General features: G+C 38.3%; 1 protein-coding gene across 1 annotated transcript in view; it reads left to right on the top strand.

The window, feature by feature from the left end:
• TRPM3 (transient receptor potential cation channel subfamily M member 3) overlaps positions 1–16,807 on the top strand; it is a 265,094-nt gene that overhangs the window by 215,484 nt on the left and 32,803 nt on the right. The window contains exons 13-18 of the mRNA XM_066340019.1: positions 1,385–1,525; positions 2,924–2,953; positions 4,046–4,335; positions 5,183–5,411; positions 7,932–8,099; positions 15,091–15,231. Of these exons, the coding sequence (XP_066196116.1) occupies positions 1,385–1,525; positions 2,924–2,953; positions 4,046–4,335; positions 5,183–5,411; positions 7,932–8,099; positions 15,091–15,231 (999 nt within the window). The remainder of the gene's footprint in view (positions 1–1,384; positions 1,526–2,923; positions 2,954–4,045; positions 4,336–5,182; positions 5,412–7,931; positions 8,100–15,090; positions 15,232–16,807) is intronic.

The following is a 16,807-nucleotide window of genomic DNA, read 5'->3' as shown; positions in this document are numbered from 1 at the left end:
TCAGGACACAAGATATCCCACTGGGGTTACTGCAGCTGGGGAATAGAAATGCCCCATTAACTCAGAGCAAATTCATATGCAGTGAGAGACAATCTGTTACTGAAATCTTTCTTCATAGTTTTGCAACCCAGAAGTACTGGAGAACTCATAACCTTAGTGATACCATTCTCAGGTTTGAAAGTAAAGAGAAGGAAGATGTGTGCAAGGGAGTTCCCATAAAAAGGATGGTAAGATGTGGACATATTTGCTGTTCTTTTTCCTTTCAAGTTAAAAGGTACATGTTGAAGATATCATAGAGATATACATGTACATATATATATACACATGTGACATACTCTTACACATACACATCTATTTAGATGTAGTTATATAAAAATATCTAATAGAGGATAAGAAAGGAAAATAAATGGAAGGAGAAGTATGAAGGCATCGTTTCCAGGATCCTGCTAATGACCCTTGCCACAAACTCAGTTCTTGTGAGATAATCCCCATGGCTCTGCTGGAAATGGCATAACTAGATAATGTGTTTAAAGGGGCTTTTAGTAGAATATGTAAGGAACTCAGGTAGGGAATATGTAGAAAAATTACTAGGCCTGTAGTTTGCTTCATAAACAAACCCAAAATAATTAGCCACAGATATTTTGTTTATTGCAGCTTTTGTACATACAGATGCTTTCCTCATTTTTGATGTGTAAGCAAGGGTGTGTATTCTCTGAACATAACTCCAAGACTGAATGGTGAAAGACTCTCCTTGCCCCTAGCAACTAGTAATAGTGATAGCTCATTTGCTGTGTAAGTCCTCTAGAGTTGTAACACCAATCTTACCTCCTGCCCTTCTTTTCCTGGAACATGGGAGGGAAAACACTGGAGGATGGGAAGGAACAGGTCCCATGTAAACAAAAGATTTTGTGTGATGTCACTTTACCATGCCTGACAGTTCAGATGAGGCAGTCCCAAGAGATGCCAGCAGAGATGTGAGATGCCAGGATGAGTTGTGGGTGAGAGCTGGTGCAGGAAATGTGCTATCTTGAAGAACTGATTCCAGCAGCTGTGGCTTATTTTTCAAGTGTATCGATCCTCATGCTTTTTTTTCCACAGTCATGTTCCTTGTTTCCCCAGCTGAAGAATATGGTACTGTGTACTGATGTTATCTTCTGTTACTTCCAACAAGTTCTTCACCTTCTTATTTAACTTATGTCTTCTTTCCAAGCGAGAATATCCAGGTTTCGGTTGGATCTATTTTAAGGTGAATTAATTAGCCAGCATAATAATACATTCCTGTTTTTATCTATTTAATTTATTTTATTCTAACATCATTTTAAAGTACATTTAGCAATGTCAGTAATAAGGACTTCTTCTCCCACCATCCTTGGTTTCATTGCAGGGAAACTTACCTCCTGATTATCGGATCAGTCTGATTGATATTGGATTGGTGATAGAGTACCTGATGGGAGGAGCGTACCGCTGCAATTACACCCGGAAGAGGTTCAGAACACTGTACCACAACTTGTTTGGGCCCAAGAGGGTAAGAAATAACTTATTTGCCATCCTCATGACTGTACCAACTGGCAGAGATTACCATAGCTTCTTCTGTGGTTCCAGACTGGTGGGGTCCAGTGCACAATGCTGTTCATTCTACAGATTCGTTTCTATTGTGTGTATTGCAGTAATCTCACCATAGTGCACCACAAGCTAGACACTGATACAAGCTACGGTTTTGATTAATTAAATGAAAAAATTATTATGTTCTGCTGCCCTGCTGAAACCAGCACATAAAACAGTCTACTCTGATTCTAAAACTTTTAATTATGAGTATTCACAGCTATTAAAAGACAAGTCTTTTGACCTGCATCAATAATACCATAATTCTAACTCCAGAGTTAGATTTGAAAACTTCTGCATTGTTAGATGCATTTCCTATCTCATGACTCATCTCCTGATAGTGATCTGAAGGTTTCAGGCCAAAGAAACCCATAAGTCAAAACTTATTTTTCGGATGTGGCTTCAGTAGTAATTGGGTTCATGGCAATACCACTGTTAAGTATTTTTGTGGGTTCCATGTTTGATAAGGTATGCCACTCCGAATACAAAGTGAGGTCTTTCTAAAACACGAAAGCTGTTTATTGTCATCCATATTGCCCTTGGACCAATCCAGCATGAACAGGAGTTTGTTCAGCTACTCCCTTAGATTTGTAGTTAGATTTGTAGTCCGTTCTTTTCTAATTTTGTCTTACATTTCAGATTTTAGTAATACACAGCACTAAAAGTATTAATAAGTGGCTATCAATAGCAACAGGTCTGTGAAATGCTTACAGACAACTACCTAAAATGGGTTTGTTTCTTTATTCTTTTCCTTATGATTCTTTATATTTGAAAGGAAAGACAGTGATTGTAGCTGGTGGGAGAGTCTTCCTTCCCATGGTCACTCCACTGAGAAAAGCATTTGAGCAGTTATTTCACTGATACTGAACCAACACACAGAGCAGCTCCACAACAGTCACTAAAAGTGTTGCAGAGCAGTGGCCAAAACACTGAGGTACTCCAGAGAAATCCATTCTTGCCTTATCAGTGGTCCCTTTGCTATCTTGCTAGAACAGCCCTTACCAGTTGTAATTTCTACCTGAACTCAAATATGTTTTCTCTTGTAGTTTTGGTGAAATAGTGTCAAACTCAAGTTTGAAATAACTGCATATATGTAATTATTTGATTGGTATATATGTGTATATATATACTATGACATTACACTACATTACATTACATTATGTATATATTATCTGTATTTTATTGTATATTCTATGTCACTCTACATTCATGTCTACATATCTATATATGTATACACAAATAGCTGTAGTTTTTCATCATTATTCTGTGATCATCACTATTTTCTATTCATCACTATTTTCTAACTTTTTTTTTTGTACAGCCAAAAGCCCTGAAGCTGTTGGGAATGGAGGTAGGCAAATCTTAATGTCTGACAAGAAGGAAAAATTTGTGATGAATCTTAATATCTTTTCCTTCTTAGACAAATATAAACTATATCCAAATAATGTTTAAATTCACTGTCATGAAAAGATGAATAGTATTTTTCATCCAGATAACTTTTTTACACAAGGGGCAGATTAAAAAACATTCTTAATAAAAGTCCAGGAGATAGCTAAGGAAAAACAGGTCTCTTCCCTAACTATGGATCTTCTGGGGGTTTTGTTTAATAAGAATGAAACAAAATGTTTTAGTCTGGCAGGGCAAGCAGAATTTCAGTCAGATAGCATCTAACCAAAAAACATGTTCAGAGAAATGAAATACTTACAGAGAATGATGCAGAAATCTTTATACAGGCCAAAGTCATCTCAGTTTTATTTGCACTTTTGGCTACCTTGATGCTTCAAGGGATAGTAGTATTTTCATGTTTGTTTATTTTATACAACCACTTTCATTTTTCCATCCATAGACACAGGACAGAATAGGTCAGCTCATCTGATAAAAGCAAAAGGCTAAAATGGGAAAGAAACTAAAGGCGATAGAAACAACAAAGGGATGGAGAAGGAAGGAATAAACACACAGAATAAGAGTAAAGAAGGGAGGTTGCTACCTTTGTTAAGGAGATAAAGGGAGGAAACATGAATAAGATAAAAGGAGTCTTCAGCAGATCAGAAAATTCCCTGGATATGTACTTTCTGGAGGTGGAAAGAGGCATATGCATTACAGCAGATGTTACATTTGCAGTGAGGTCTTAATTTTATTTTAATGGTGGCTTTTCCAAAATGGTTCTGGATATTGTGTGATTGTACTTTCTGTTATTAGGGGGAGAGAGCAATTCAGAGTGACAGTCCAAGGCTCTGTTTCCATGTTTGCTGTCTTCTTAATTGCAGTGCATGCACCAATACCTTTTCTATTGTTTACCTATGTTAAATATTTTGTCCAAAAAATGATGAATAGGCTGGCATGCATAAAACCTGTTGGACATCTTAAGTATTGATTTAAATGAGTTGTGTGAATTGATTCATTTCCTTCAATGATGAAAATAATTTTTCTGTAATTCCCACAGGATGATGTCCCTTTGCGACGAGGGAGAAAACCAACAAAGAAAAAAGAAGAAGAAGTTGATATTGATATGGATGACCCTGAGATCAATCACTTTCCTTTTCCATTCCATGAGCTGATGGTGTGGGCTGTGCTGATGAAACGTCAGAAGATGGCCCTCTTCTTTTGGCAACATGGGGAAGAGGCTATGGCTAAAGCACTGGTGGCCTGCAAACTCTGCAAAGCCATGGCCCATGAAGCGTCAGAAAATGACATGGTGGATGACATATCCCAGGAGCTGAACCATAATTCCAGGTGAATTTCCTTTCATGTACACTTTCTTCAGGGAGGGAGGGAAAAAAAAAAAAAAAAAAAAAAAAAAAAAAGAGAGAGAGAAGAGGTATTTCTGAACCTGCCTAAAATTTTCTTATGTGTACCTTGCTTTCATTTCTAAGTTGTATGGGAAATACAATCCCTTTAGAGAGAACATAAATGGCTTTTAAACAATCTGTCTGCCAGTGCAACTAAGTTGTTGGCAATATAACTTCTGAAATGAGAACATATCAAGAAGACAGTGAAATATCTATATTGTTTGTGTTCTCCCTGGGGCCTCAAGAGTCAGGCTGCAACATTTCTCTGTGCTTTGTCATGATGCTCAGTACATACCCAGCAGAACAGTTATTGAAATCCTTGTGAGCATAGTATTGAGGCAGAAGTATTAATTAACCAAGAGATCATGCTTAGATGAGCAAGGCAAAATGCTAGATTCCATAAGACTCTTTCCTGATGTTAAAATTTTAGAAAGGATATTGGCCAATCCTTCTTCCAGGAGGCTTGACCATGAGGCTGTAGGCACACAGCAGAGAAGCAGTCCCTTAAGCTGCAGATAACCAGAGGATTTCAGTTAGAAAATGTCGGGGAGGTGGGCAAGGAGGTGGGAGCAGACAGCTGGTAGGTGTGGGTGCTCATCACTGCTAAGTTGGGGCACTTATTTATGTGCCTGACATTAGCCACTCACATTTGAAAATGTGGGATTCCATGTAGAGTCAACATCACGATTTGTATGACAGAAGGTGGAGTGCCTCTTGCAGAGGCTGGCAGTTGCAGAGAGGTGTTTTGAGCACAGGACTGTGTGTGCTGAGCTGATGTCCCTCTGTTTCAGGGACTTTGGCCAGTTGGCGGTTGAGCTGCTGGACCAGTCATACAAGCAGGATGAGCAGCTGGCAATGAAACTGCTGACCTACGAGCTGAAGAACTGGAGCAACGCCACGTGCCTGCAGCTTGCAGTGGCAGCCAAGCACAGGGACTTCATTGCTCACACCTGCAGCCAGATGCTGCTCACTGACATGTGGATGGGTCGTCTCCGCATGCGAAAAAACTCTGGCCTAAAGGTCGTTCCTGTTTTAAAATAAAATTAACATTCAGAAAATTCTAATAGATGGTGACAGAGTTCACAGCAAATCAGTAATAACTGTCCAAAGTAACTGTATTTCAGATGTTTATTTGCAGTGACATTAAGCAGAGTATATTCTTGCTTGTTCAGTCTTTCAGCTAGGGCTTATCATAAGCCTAAATTCAAAGCACACAGCTTAGATTTTTTTCATTCCCTTTCTTAAAGTCCCCTCTGGCATCATTTGTCAGAATAAGAATTGAGCTAAGAGGTTAGTGTGTCACCCTGCCTGTATACTTGAGGAGTTAATCAAGAGTTTTAAAGATAAATAAAGGAAAAGGAAGGGTAAGTGAATTGACTATTAGGAAAAGGTGCTGATCTGATAACTTTCCTCAGAACAGGCCAAGTAGGCAGCACAACTTTCCTTGCAAACCCTTGCAAATCTTCCTGATGGCATCTGAAGGGACTCCTTTAGAGGGTCTAAAGGACAAATCAGTTTTCAAAGCTGTTAAAGCTTTACTTCTACAGTTGACAAAACTGCTAGCAGTGCACAGTGGGTTCTGAGATGAATTTGAGTCCATGGCATGTTTCACCAAAATAGTCACCAGTTAGAACATATCGAGGATGCCTCTTCCTCGAGAGGAATATATTTATATTTAATATTATATTTAATATTTATTATATTATATTTAATATTTCACCAAGAAATATTTCAGTGAAGGGATTCTCTCTCCTGTACTAATTGTCTGTGTGAAACTTGGTAATTACTCAGCTGTGTTGCCATGTGAAAGGATGTTCAGTAATGGCAAGAATGCTTAGGAGTACATGCAGTATTGCTTCTAGACTGGCTCTTAATCTAGTGACAGTGGTGAATGAGAACAAGTGGCTGATAGCATTCCTATGCAGGACCTGTGCATACATGTTGTTCTGCTACAAATAGAAAACATTCTCACATTTGGAGACATTCCTGCTTCCTATTTCCTGACATCAAGGCCTATTATCCTTCAGAGGTACAGCTGCTTTGTTCACTCTTTGCAGATATTCAGTCTAGGTATATGGGGGGCAGTGCAGCAACTGATTTCCTACTACATGCTTTCCACTTTTCAGCATGCATTTTTTAAGCCCTAAAATAGACCTTTTTTTCATAATGCATAACTGGAGGTAACAGCCTCTGTTTACTTTCAGCTTCTTCTAACACTGGGCTTCACAAGGATCCTTTATTCAGTTTCTAGTCTGTATCTTATTTCATTGAAGCTCATTAGCAGAACTTGTTTAAAGCTAAGGCAGGCTACAAGCTACATGAGGCAGCATGACAAAGAAATAAATTTGCAAGCGTGAGTAATGGTTTTTTTCCCACGAACAGTTTTTTCCATTTGAAACCGACAAATGGTAGGAACATTGAAAATAATTCTTTAAGTTCTTGCTGGGGATGTATGGCACCAATGGAAGGGTTAGGGGCAGCTGTTAATCCTGCCTGCTCCTAATAATAGTCTTTCTGTGAAGCCAGGTCTGCCTGTAACCCCTTTTCCCTGGACCCACTGTTTTGTGAGCACAGGAAGCTTTTTCAAGATGGGGTACAGCATTTGCTTACAGTAACTGCTCCTTACTGTGTACTTTGGTTTCAATAGCACATAGGCTGTTCTGATGATATGATGAGCACAAGCACCCTCACTAACCTGACGAAAAGTTAACTTTCTGGTTTCACACTCATTCAGGGGGATATTTATAAGAAAATCATTCTCCATCAAGTTGCAGCATGACCAGGAAGAGTTATTCTGCTTGTGGATACAGACTTTGCCATCTATTACTTTGATATCTGTTTAGTTGTACCTGTGTTTAACCCAAGTGTTGTTCATTACTTATATATCCCAACAAGGTAATTTTAGTGGTTTCTAAACTCCTGCAACTAAGAGAGGGAAAGCAGAAAAGAAAGAACCTGTATTAATATGACCACTACACAGCTCTTCGGTTACTTAAACAAAATCTAAGGAGACTGCATATCTATGCACATCAGCATTTGCTTTTCTGGCTTTGCCTTATGGCCTCAGGTTCACACATGGTTACACTTCTCTGACTACCAGTGTACATTAAGCATGGACACAAAGAGCTATTAACCCTCTCTGTAGAAATAAATACTCTGTGTATGTGTCATTTATACTGATGTTTTGTGTTATGAATAATACAGATATTTGCAGGTCTGTATACCCACATGGTCCCACCTACTCTTGTAAATATTTTGTAAACATATTCTAGTATGTAGCACTACGCATCTGGTGGTGCGCAAACAGATGAAACTTTCAAGAGCATTCACAGCAACATTGTAGAAGTTACATGCTTTGATTCAGTACCCTGGTAACATTATCCCCAGTGACAAATACTTTATTGTCATAGAAACTCACATGCACATGTATCTTTCTTTTCCTAAATCTCCTGAGGGAGTTGTTCCATTTGATGTTAAGTAACCATTATGACCACAATCTGTTTTCTGTGATGATTACTGTTGTCATTATTATTGCTTTAGGTAATTCTAGGAATTCTACTTCCTCCTTCAATCCTCAGTTTGGAGTTCAAGAACAAAGATGATATGCCCTACATGACCCAGGCCAACGAGATCCATCTTCAAGAAAAAGATCCAGAGGAACCAGAGAAACCAGTGAAAGAAAAAGATGAGGAAGACATGGAACTCACTGTAAGTTCTCACGATAAATCATTAGCCTCAATGCTGTCAGTTTGTTTTTCCTACCTCTGCAGGCATTGCAGACCACCTGGCTAAATGTAGTACATGATAGGATACCACTCTTCACACTCCCCTCTCCTCCATGGGGCTCAAGCCGCACAAGTTGTCTTCATTTTGACTCCATGCTACAGGAGTGCATGGTGATGCTGTGCTGTAATATCCTGTATTGACACAATATGATGCCACATTGTCTGAACTAAGTGAATTAGATTTTAGAAGCACTCAGTCATGAAAGATGACCTCTCTGGTGGAAAAGGGCTCATCTTTGGTTGGAAATGCCAAAAGATTCATGGAAGCCAGATTTTTTTTTTTCTTTTAGTTGACTTCACTAGAGAAGTCAACTAGAAGATTGCTACAGAGTAAGCAAGTGTGCAAACAGGCCAGAAAAATTATGAAAACTTACTCTAAGATTATTTTTGTATTTGTGGTCATTGCATTTCACATAAATACACATCCAGTTTTTAATCCACTGAAGACATTAGCAAGCAGCTAGACAGCTCCACTTCTACAACTCAACAGAATTGTGTAGAGTGACTTATCAGTATTAGTAACACAACCTTTGAGGAATAATTTAGACCACAAAGAATCAGGCATCTAAAGTTCTATAAACTACACAATTCGTTTACCTCCTGTTCTCACACTTTTAGTTTGAGCAGTTATCGTACAGTCTGTTACATCTGCCTTAGTCTAGTTTGGTTTGGATTTGTTTGGGTTTGGTTGTGGTGTCTTTGAAAGGCTAAAAACTCAGCTCCAGTTGGTCAGGATAGAGGCATAGATATAAAAGGGAATTGCCTGGTTTAGTTAAAAAACAAACAAACAAACAAAAAAAAAAAACAAAAACAAAAAAACCCAGACTGTTTCCCACAGGCAAACAGCGGGAGCTGCCCACAGGACCCCGACTGCAGGCAGGCAGAAGGACCTGCCTACAGGACCCAATATGCAGGCAAGCCGAAGGAGCAGCCCACAAGACCCACCTACAGGACCCGTTTGCAGGCAAGAACCTGGCTGTTGGGAAGGACCAGAAGCCAAAATAGCAGCAATGGGGCATTCTCTGCTCATTAGCTACTGATTGCTATTTACTAACCCTTGGCTTCTGATCCCGTTATGAAGTGCCTATTCAAATCAAAGCACTTTGCAAGCTGCCTTTTACTGGCAATGGGGAGAGATTTGGGGAAGACGTGTTTTCCATCTCACTGTAGTTATCCCAGCTCCTAGTTTCTTGTCTTCAATACTGTTTCCTTTTTCCCTTCTGACTCCTGTGAGTGATGTGTGCAGCGGGTCTGCTATTCCAGACGAACATTAGATGTTCCCCCCCTTCTCCCTTACATGTGCTGGCAGTCCTATTGCTCTGTTCTGTCAATGACTCTTCCCTTTATTCCTTCAAATTCAGTGTATCACTCTAATAGTGATGCTTCAGGCACTTGAAACCTCTTCTATAAAATAATATTTCTTCCTATGGAGTCCAGCAAGTTTAGAAACAATATCTTTGGTACAGCACTACTCACTTAGTATTTCTGCATATAGTCTATACCATACTGTAGAACTTCTAACAAAGCTGTTTCACTCAGGTGCCCCTCAGTGGTGGGGAGAGGTGAATTGGTAGCAGAGATCTTTCTTTGCATGTCTATGTTTAGATGCCACAGGCAGTTACATTTAGTCACCTGACATATTTTAAATATAAAAAAATACTTCAGACTGAAGTTTCATGTTGCCCCAGCCTTAGTCAAATGGCCTGGCATAAAGGTCAGGTTTCTTTTCTACCAGTCAAATGATGCCTGAAAGATGTGTTGGAAAGTGCCTTTGTGCCATGTGCTAAGTTCCCTTAGCTATGGTATCCTTTAATACATTAAGGATACCTTATAAATACTTCAATAAGATTAATAATTTATTTTGCTGGGAGATCATAAATGTTTAATCCATTGCTTAACTTTGAATCAATAGATCAGTCACTCACCTAACCTGAGTTTTGCTCAGCATAAAGACTAACAAACAAAAGTGATGTTAAAAAAAGCATTTTTATCTCAAAGTTCCTTTTCTGGCAAATAATATATAATTGAAATAGTGTTCCTGATTTTCTTTCTAATCATTCCAAATGAATACTTCTCAAGTCTCTGTGTTCATCATGTCACACCCATATTCTCCATATTCTCTCTGCCAAAATTAAGATAAAGAGGTCTCATCTAGGCAGGGTCTGTTCATTGATTTCCTGTGTGTCTTGCACTGCTAAACCCAGGTGACTAAAGACAGGCCAAGGAGTCGGTTTCTCCTTCTGTACTGCATTTATGCAGAGTGCATGAGGTACAGGGCCCCAGTGATCTTTTCCCTGTTTTACACCTCATTTACATAGAAAAATGTGATCAGCAGACTACAGCAACAGTGAAGTTAAGTCTCCACATGGGTGCATCTGCATGCAAGTATGTATTTGCTTTATGCTCCTCTTAAAGGGTCTGGTGGGTAACTGAACATATGGATATACTATGAAGGTGTGTTTATTCACTGTAAACTACTTTTTCATGCCCTCTTTTAACTTTATAACAGATACATGAGAGTGATAAGCTCACATTTCTTTAACACCTAGATGCTAAGAAACAGGCTTATAGCAGCTACTCCCAAAACCACATTTGAATACTGCTCTCATCAGTGCTCCTCAGCACCAAGAAATTTACCACATTTTACCTACTGAGCAGATAGTCATCAATCCTGAATATTAAACACAGAGGAGTAGAAGGGCATTAAAGTCTAAAGGTGAGGGATATTTTCAATTTGTACAGTGTCCCAATCAAGGCCTTAACTGCTGAAATTCACGTCAGTCAGAAACCCCAGAAGTCTGCTTTCCTCCCAGAATAACCCTTGTTCTAGAAGCCATAACTAGGAGCATCCTTAACCCTGTTCGTTGCCTTATTGTTTGGATAATAGAGCTCCCCAGTAAATTGTTTTATTTCAGAACACATGATAACTCATCAAAGTCCTTTAACAGATGTTTCTGTTGTTGTTCGGTTCATTCTATTCTGATTTTCCACAATGAATAGGAGGTCTGGAGTTCCAAGAGCATCACTGAGTTAATCTGAGAAGTTTTCAGCAGCAGCAAAGCTACTTCTGTTGGCCTCTGGAATCATATAAATTCATCTGTGTGCTTAGCCTTTTCTCAATGGCAAGAAATAATCAAATATTAATCATATCAGTAAAAATACAGTTCTTAACACAGAAAAGTCTGAAGATCCATGTCCTAGTGCCTCTGGCGCAACTCACACTTCCAGTGGGAGATGAGTCTCACAGCATCTCACATGCCAGCAGCAAGGCACCCCTTCAGCTCTTCTGGAAAACAGAATTGGGAGACACTGTAGTGGTGACAGAAGTGCTGACCCTCTCCATGGGAAGAGGTTCTTTCTTCCTCCAGGGAGTTTGGAAACCCTTCATACCACCACCACCACACATGTGCCCTGGCACAGTCTGTGTTCTTTGCCCTGCTCAGCAGCCAGAATGACTGAGCTCCTGACACTATAGTCCTGTTCCTCTGTAACGACCAAGCACATGCAAAAACTCATTTTACGCATCTGTAAATGAATTACATTAAAACATGTTTCTACCAGTGTTTCAGGGCAGAGAACAGTAGTCCTAGAACTACTACCATGGGGGCAGCACTTTCACACACAGTGTAGAATCCAGCAGAGTGTGCTGAGCCAGGTATCTCTACACAGCTATGTGTAATTTCCACACCAGTTCTCTGTGAACTGGGATTAATCTCTATATAGCATGGAGATTTCACTCAGGATGAAATTGGAAGAGCTTGTATTCATTCCAGAAAGACTGAAATTCCTATTATTTAATTATAGAACACATAAACATAGTGTAGGATTGTTAACATATATTAATTCAAAAATGTGCAACACAAAACTCTTCCCTGATAGTTCATTATCGGCAAACAGTCCTCAATTACACAAAACAAAATCTGGCCCAACAACAGCAATAACAAAAAACCCAGATTAATAAAACCTCCCTGTAAAAACTATGCAAACATCAATCCCTTCAGGCTAAAATGCTGCATTTGTACTGTACTTCACAATGAGGTTGAGCTGCTGTCAGGCTTACCTTGCATGACTCATGGTGAATCATGGACAAAATCATGTATTAGAGAAAGAGATGCCACCCACACACAGCAGTGTGTGTTGTTCCCACCCTACTGCATCCCACTCCAAGGAAAACATTTGCTCACATTTGGCACTGCAATTATTCTGTTAACACAGTTACTTAGGGTTTTTTCTGAATGTTTCTAATGGGGAAGCTTTTCACTTTGCTAGTACTGAGGTATGATTAACAGTCAGGAACATCAGGTCAAACCTAATCCCTAGCCATCTCAGAGAAATTCCCCATCTGTAGTATGGGGGAGGGGAGATGGTAGTATCATATGATAGAATTAATTCCAAAATAATTCTAATGAGATACAATTATGGCATTGTTGTCGAGAAGAAAGCAGTAGCAAACAGGAAATCAGAACTCATAAACTAAAGCATAAATCCAGATATTGAAATAGCATTATCATAAAAATGTCCACAAGTCAATGATTTAATTGGGATTAAGTCTGTCTAAAAATTTGTAAATTTGTAAAATAGTGAAGGATTGGAACTCTGCAAAATAATCCCTTTCACTAAAGCATGGCATTGCTCATTAGATAAAGCAGGCAGCATTCATTTTCACTCTGCTGCAAAATTCCTGAGCACCAGAGGACAGCAGAGACAAAGCCTTGGGAAAAGATATAGAAAACTCTGTAGCTCTAGATGGCAGTTTTCCCCGAAGAACATCAGTATGTAGAGAGAAGCAAACAAAATAACACCTTCTTGGGCTATAGTGTTCCCAAAGCATTCAGATCGTATTCAATTTTTTTACCCCCCCCAAAAAACCCCAATCAATGATATGGATCAAAGGATCACTTTGATTTTGTGGAGTTCACATAATGATATCTTCTCTTGAGGTTCTGCTACTGTAGTTATATTCAGTAAGTCTCACAACCGTAAAAACCCTTCTCCTCTGCTTAACAGCCAGTTTGTCTTTTTCCTTTTTTATAAAAGTATTGATGGAGTTCCATAGTGTTTTATGTGCTCTGTGAGAGCCAACAGGGGGTACATTTAAATTTTTAATAGGTAATGTTTTATCTGTGTTTATGGAAATTAAGTTTAAAATCTTCAGTCATTAAAGATAAAGGAAATACGTTGGCTTGGTCAAATCAGGCTTTAGTTTTTGAGACAGTCTCAGCAGGTTAGTTGCAGTGCAGTATACTTCTGTCCTGAATCTTTGTTGTATTTTATAGAAAATGTGCACAGCAACATCTGTGTGTTGTCAGATTCAAGAATATAAAAGTCCACAAGGAAAGTAATAATACTAGAGGAAAAACTAACTGCATAAATGAAATTAAAGAGAAGGAGCCGCATGGGACCAAGCACAGTCCTAATGTTACAAATATCTACACTGACTGAAAATTTTATCATCACAAATTACTACTTCACGGAAAAAAGACCCATGAATATCTCCATATGAGGCTGGAAAAAAGGAAGGAAAAATTAGATTGTGATTCTTACTTTTAAGTATGTGAGAAGCGCATCATCAGTTCCTGCAGGGCTCTAGAGCCTAATCAGATACCTCACATGAAACCAATTAGTTAAGGATGTGCTGTGCATCCTGTTGAATCAGAGAGCACAGATACAGAGACAAGAAAGACCCTTTCATGGAAAGACCATATGTCTGACATCTAATTGTTCCCTTAGTTTTCCACCATTTAAGTTGCAGATGAGGACAATATTATCTTCACTGTTGGTGAAAGTTTGCTTCTGTTAACATGAAAGCATAAGGATGCCTTCATCTACTTGTAGAAAAACATTATAGAGGCATTGAAACAAATGTACCGTCATGCAGTCCCTACCTACTTAGATTTGTGTCAATTCTTGCAAATGTTTCATGTGCAGGGTGCTGCATTCCAGAGGTGCATCCACAAACTAAATAGTAAAAGCTTGCAAAGGGCACAATGAGCTAAAATCCAGTCTTAGCTCACTAAATAATTGCTTCAGAATGAACATTTAACAGATCACATTACACCTCAAATACAAAGGAACTCCTTTTAAACACTAAATTCGGTGATTACAGTTTAGTCCTTCCACTTCTCGGCAGCTGATAATTAAAACTAAGGGTAAACAAATGAAATATTACCTGGTTTGACTGTTAGGTTTGCAGTCATAGCTGAGGATTTCTTATGTTTCTTGAGCTCAGTGTAACTTCTCAGTGGGTCGGAAATGCAACCATGAGACCAAGCCTAGCAAAGGCTTGAGCAGTCTGGACTTCACTATGGAAGAAGCTACAATAGTATACGTGGGTATTTCAATTCAAGGCCGTCCTGCTGCAGTGAGCTTTACTAGTGAGTCCTCTTACATCCGTGTAAGCTTCGTTGTGGGATCATGGCCTGAGACAGGTCCAGTGATTAAATTAAAAGGTGCCACTGTCATCTTTGCTTCTAGTTTAGTGACTACAAACTCATCTTTTCCCCCATTGTTCCCTCTCAGCCTTATGAACTTCTCATTTAAAACCAAAATTTACCTGTTTTCTGTCTGCATCTGTTTATTGTATAGAAGTATGCCACAAAAAGCTGTTGTGGGGTAAAAGTGTTTCTGTCCATATAGCAAAAATGAGAAATATTCTCCACATCTTTTTTTTCTTCACTAGTCAGGAGTTCCACTCTCAAGCTGAGGGTGGAGGCTAAAGCTATAGTTTTCCATTTTCAAAGTATCAAACAGAAGCCTTCCTGCAAAAAAGATAATTTGAAAGCAAAGCATTTTATGCCTACCTATGATCACCTGGTTTTGTCTAGAGATCAAGAACAGTTTCCTATTGACATTTCAAAAAATAGTGTAATATTTCTTTCACAAAGAAAGAAACACAAATATATCTTTTCTTGTAGGCAATGCTGGGACGGGGGAATGGAGAGTCCTCAAGAAAGAAAGAGGATGAGGAAGTTCAAAGCCGACACAGAATGATCCCCATTGGAAGAAAGATTTATGAGTTCTACAATGCTCCCATCGTCAAGTTTTGGTTTTACACTGTAAGAAATCTTTCCTTTAATATTAATAATGTTTGTACAAATACTGAAATTGGACTAAGGTCATCTTTTGTGTTTCATTGATGTCTACATTTATATATATTGGGGGGCTTACACATAAATAGTTTAATAAAAATATTTGGTTGAATTCTGCTATCATTGCAAACCTTTCAATGACTTTTAAAGAGTACTATTTTGTTCAGGAAGTTAATGGCTAAAATTTGAATGATTGTATATGTTTTTCTTTAAATAAAGTGGTAGGAGGCAATTTTCTGTAGTTCTCTCAAGGAATTCCCTATAGGAGAATTAAAAATTAGATCACTTCCAATCTTAAGCCCAGTGGGAGGCTGGTCTGAGGCAAAATACGAGTTTTCTAATAACTGATGAAAAACAGAGACAGAGAACTTCTTTCCTTGAAACATTTTTACTTTTTTTCTGTTTTGACTAGTCTGCAGAGTGTCTCTCAGTGAAAATGTGCATGTAAGTACCCACAAGATATCAAAGACATGACTGACATCCAATATATATATTTTTCAGGAACAAATTGTGTTAAATCAGTATATTCTCCCTGTGTTAGAAAGAAATAGACCTTCCAAAAGGAGCAGAAAAAAATTATGTCATGCATTTCAACCACAGTAAAACAGTACCAAAATTTCCCAAGGTTTTCTCACAGCTAAATTGATAACTGCTATATTAAAGTTACTATGTGAATAAAAAGCTTTAGGACAATTAGTTCTCAAGAGTAGATATTAATTATTCATTATCAAGCTGGAAGCAGGAATTAGAAAGGATGGCATTAAGTTCTCTTCTATATCAGGTGCTATTTGATATTTTTATTCAAAATTTGGATGATGGAGTAGAGATTAATTATTATTTTAGTTGTTATTTGCTGTTATTATTAGTTATTTTGCAAATTGCACTAGAATGTGGAAGGATAAGACTCAAAATATCACAGAAAGTAATCCTTTCATTCTTCTTTGCTGGGATACTTCATCCCAGTTCAGCTTCTGCATCATGTGACAAGTGTGGACTGGTTTGAAAGACCCCAAAACAGAAGAATGTTTCAAGAGGTTTGTAGAGTTTGTCTTAAGGGGATAGATTAAAGAAGTGAGAATGTTTTCTCTGTTTAAAAAAAAAAAAAAAAAAAAAAAAAAAAAAAAAAAAAAAAAAAAGATATGTATAAGAAATGTAACAGTTTCAAATATGTGTAAATACTTGTAAATCCTTGCTGAACGGGAGAAAAAAAATAACATCCAGACAGTCCTAGGTAAGAAAACAGGTTAGGTTAGGAAACAGTTTGTAACTGCTCCAAGAAGTATTGTCATGAACTGTGTGAGGACATGGAGGACATGCTAGATTTTCCATTATTAGTGATTTCTAAACTGTCTTATAAAGACATACTTCCATTATGGTACACTGTAATTAATCCTTCCTCAGCCCAATGGAACTGGCTGGATGATTTCAGGTGGTTTTTCCCACGTGTATTTTTCATCATTCTGCTGAAAGCACAGCAAATCACAAAGAACAGATTCTTCTGGAAGTGACTTCTTGTAAGAAAAATTGCCTTGCAGACAGTGAG

Source organism: Sylvia atricapilla, chromosome Z (genome assembly GCF_009819655.1).
Source record: "Sylvia atricapilla isolate bSylAtr1 chromosome Z, bSylAtr1.pri, whole genome shotgun sequence".
NCBI lineage: Eukaryota > Metazoa > Chordata > Aves > Passeriformes > Sylviidae > Sylvia > Sylvia atricapilla.
Note: the sequence above shows the minus strand (reverse complement) of the source record. Positions and strands in the feature narration are given on the sequence as shown.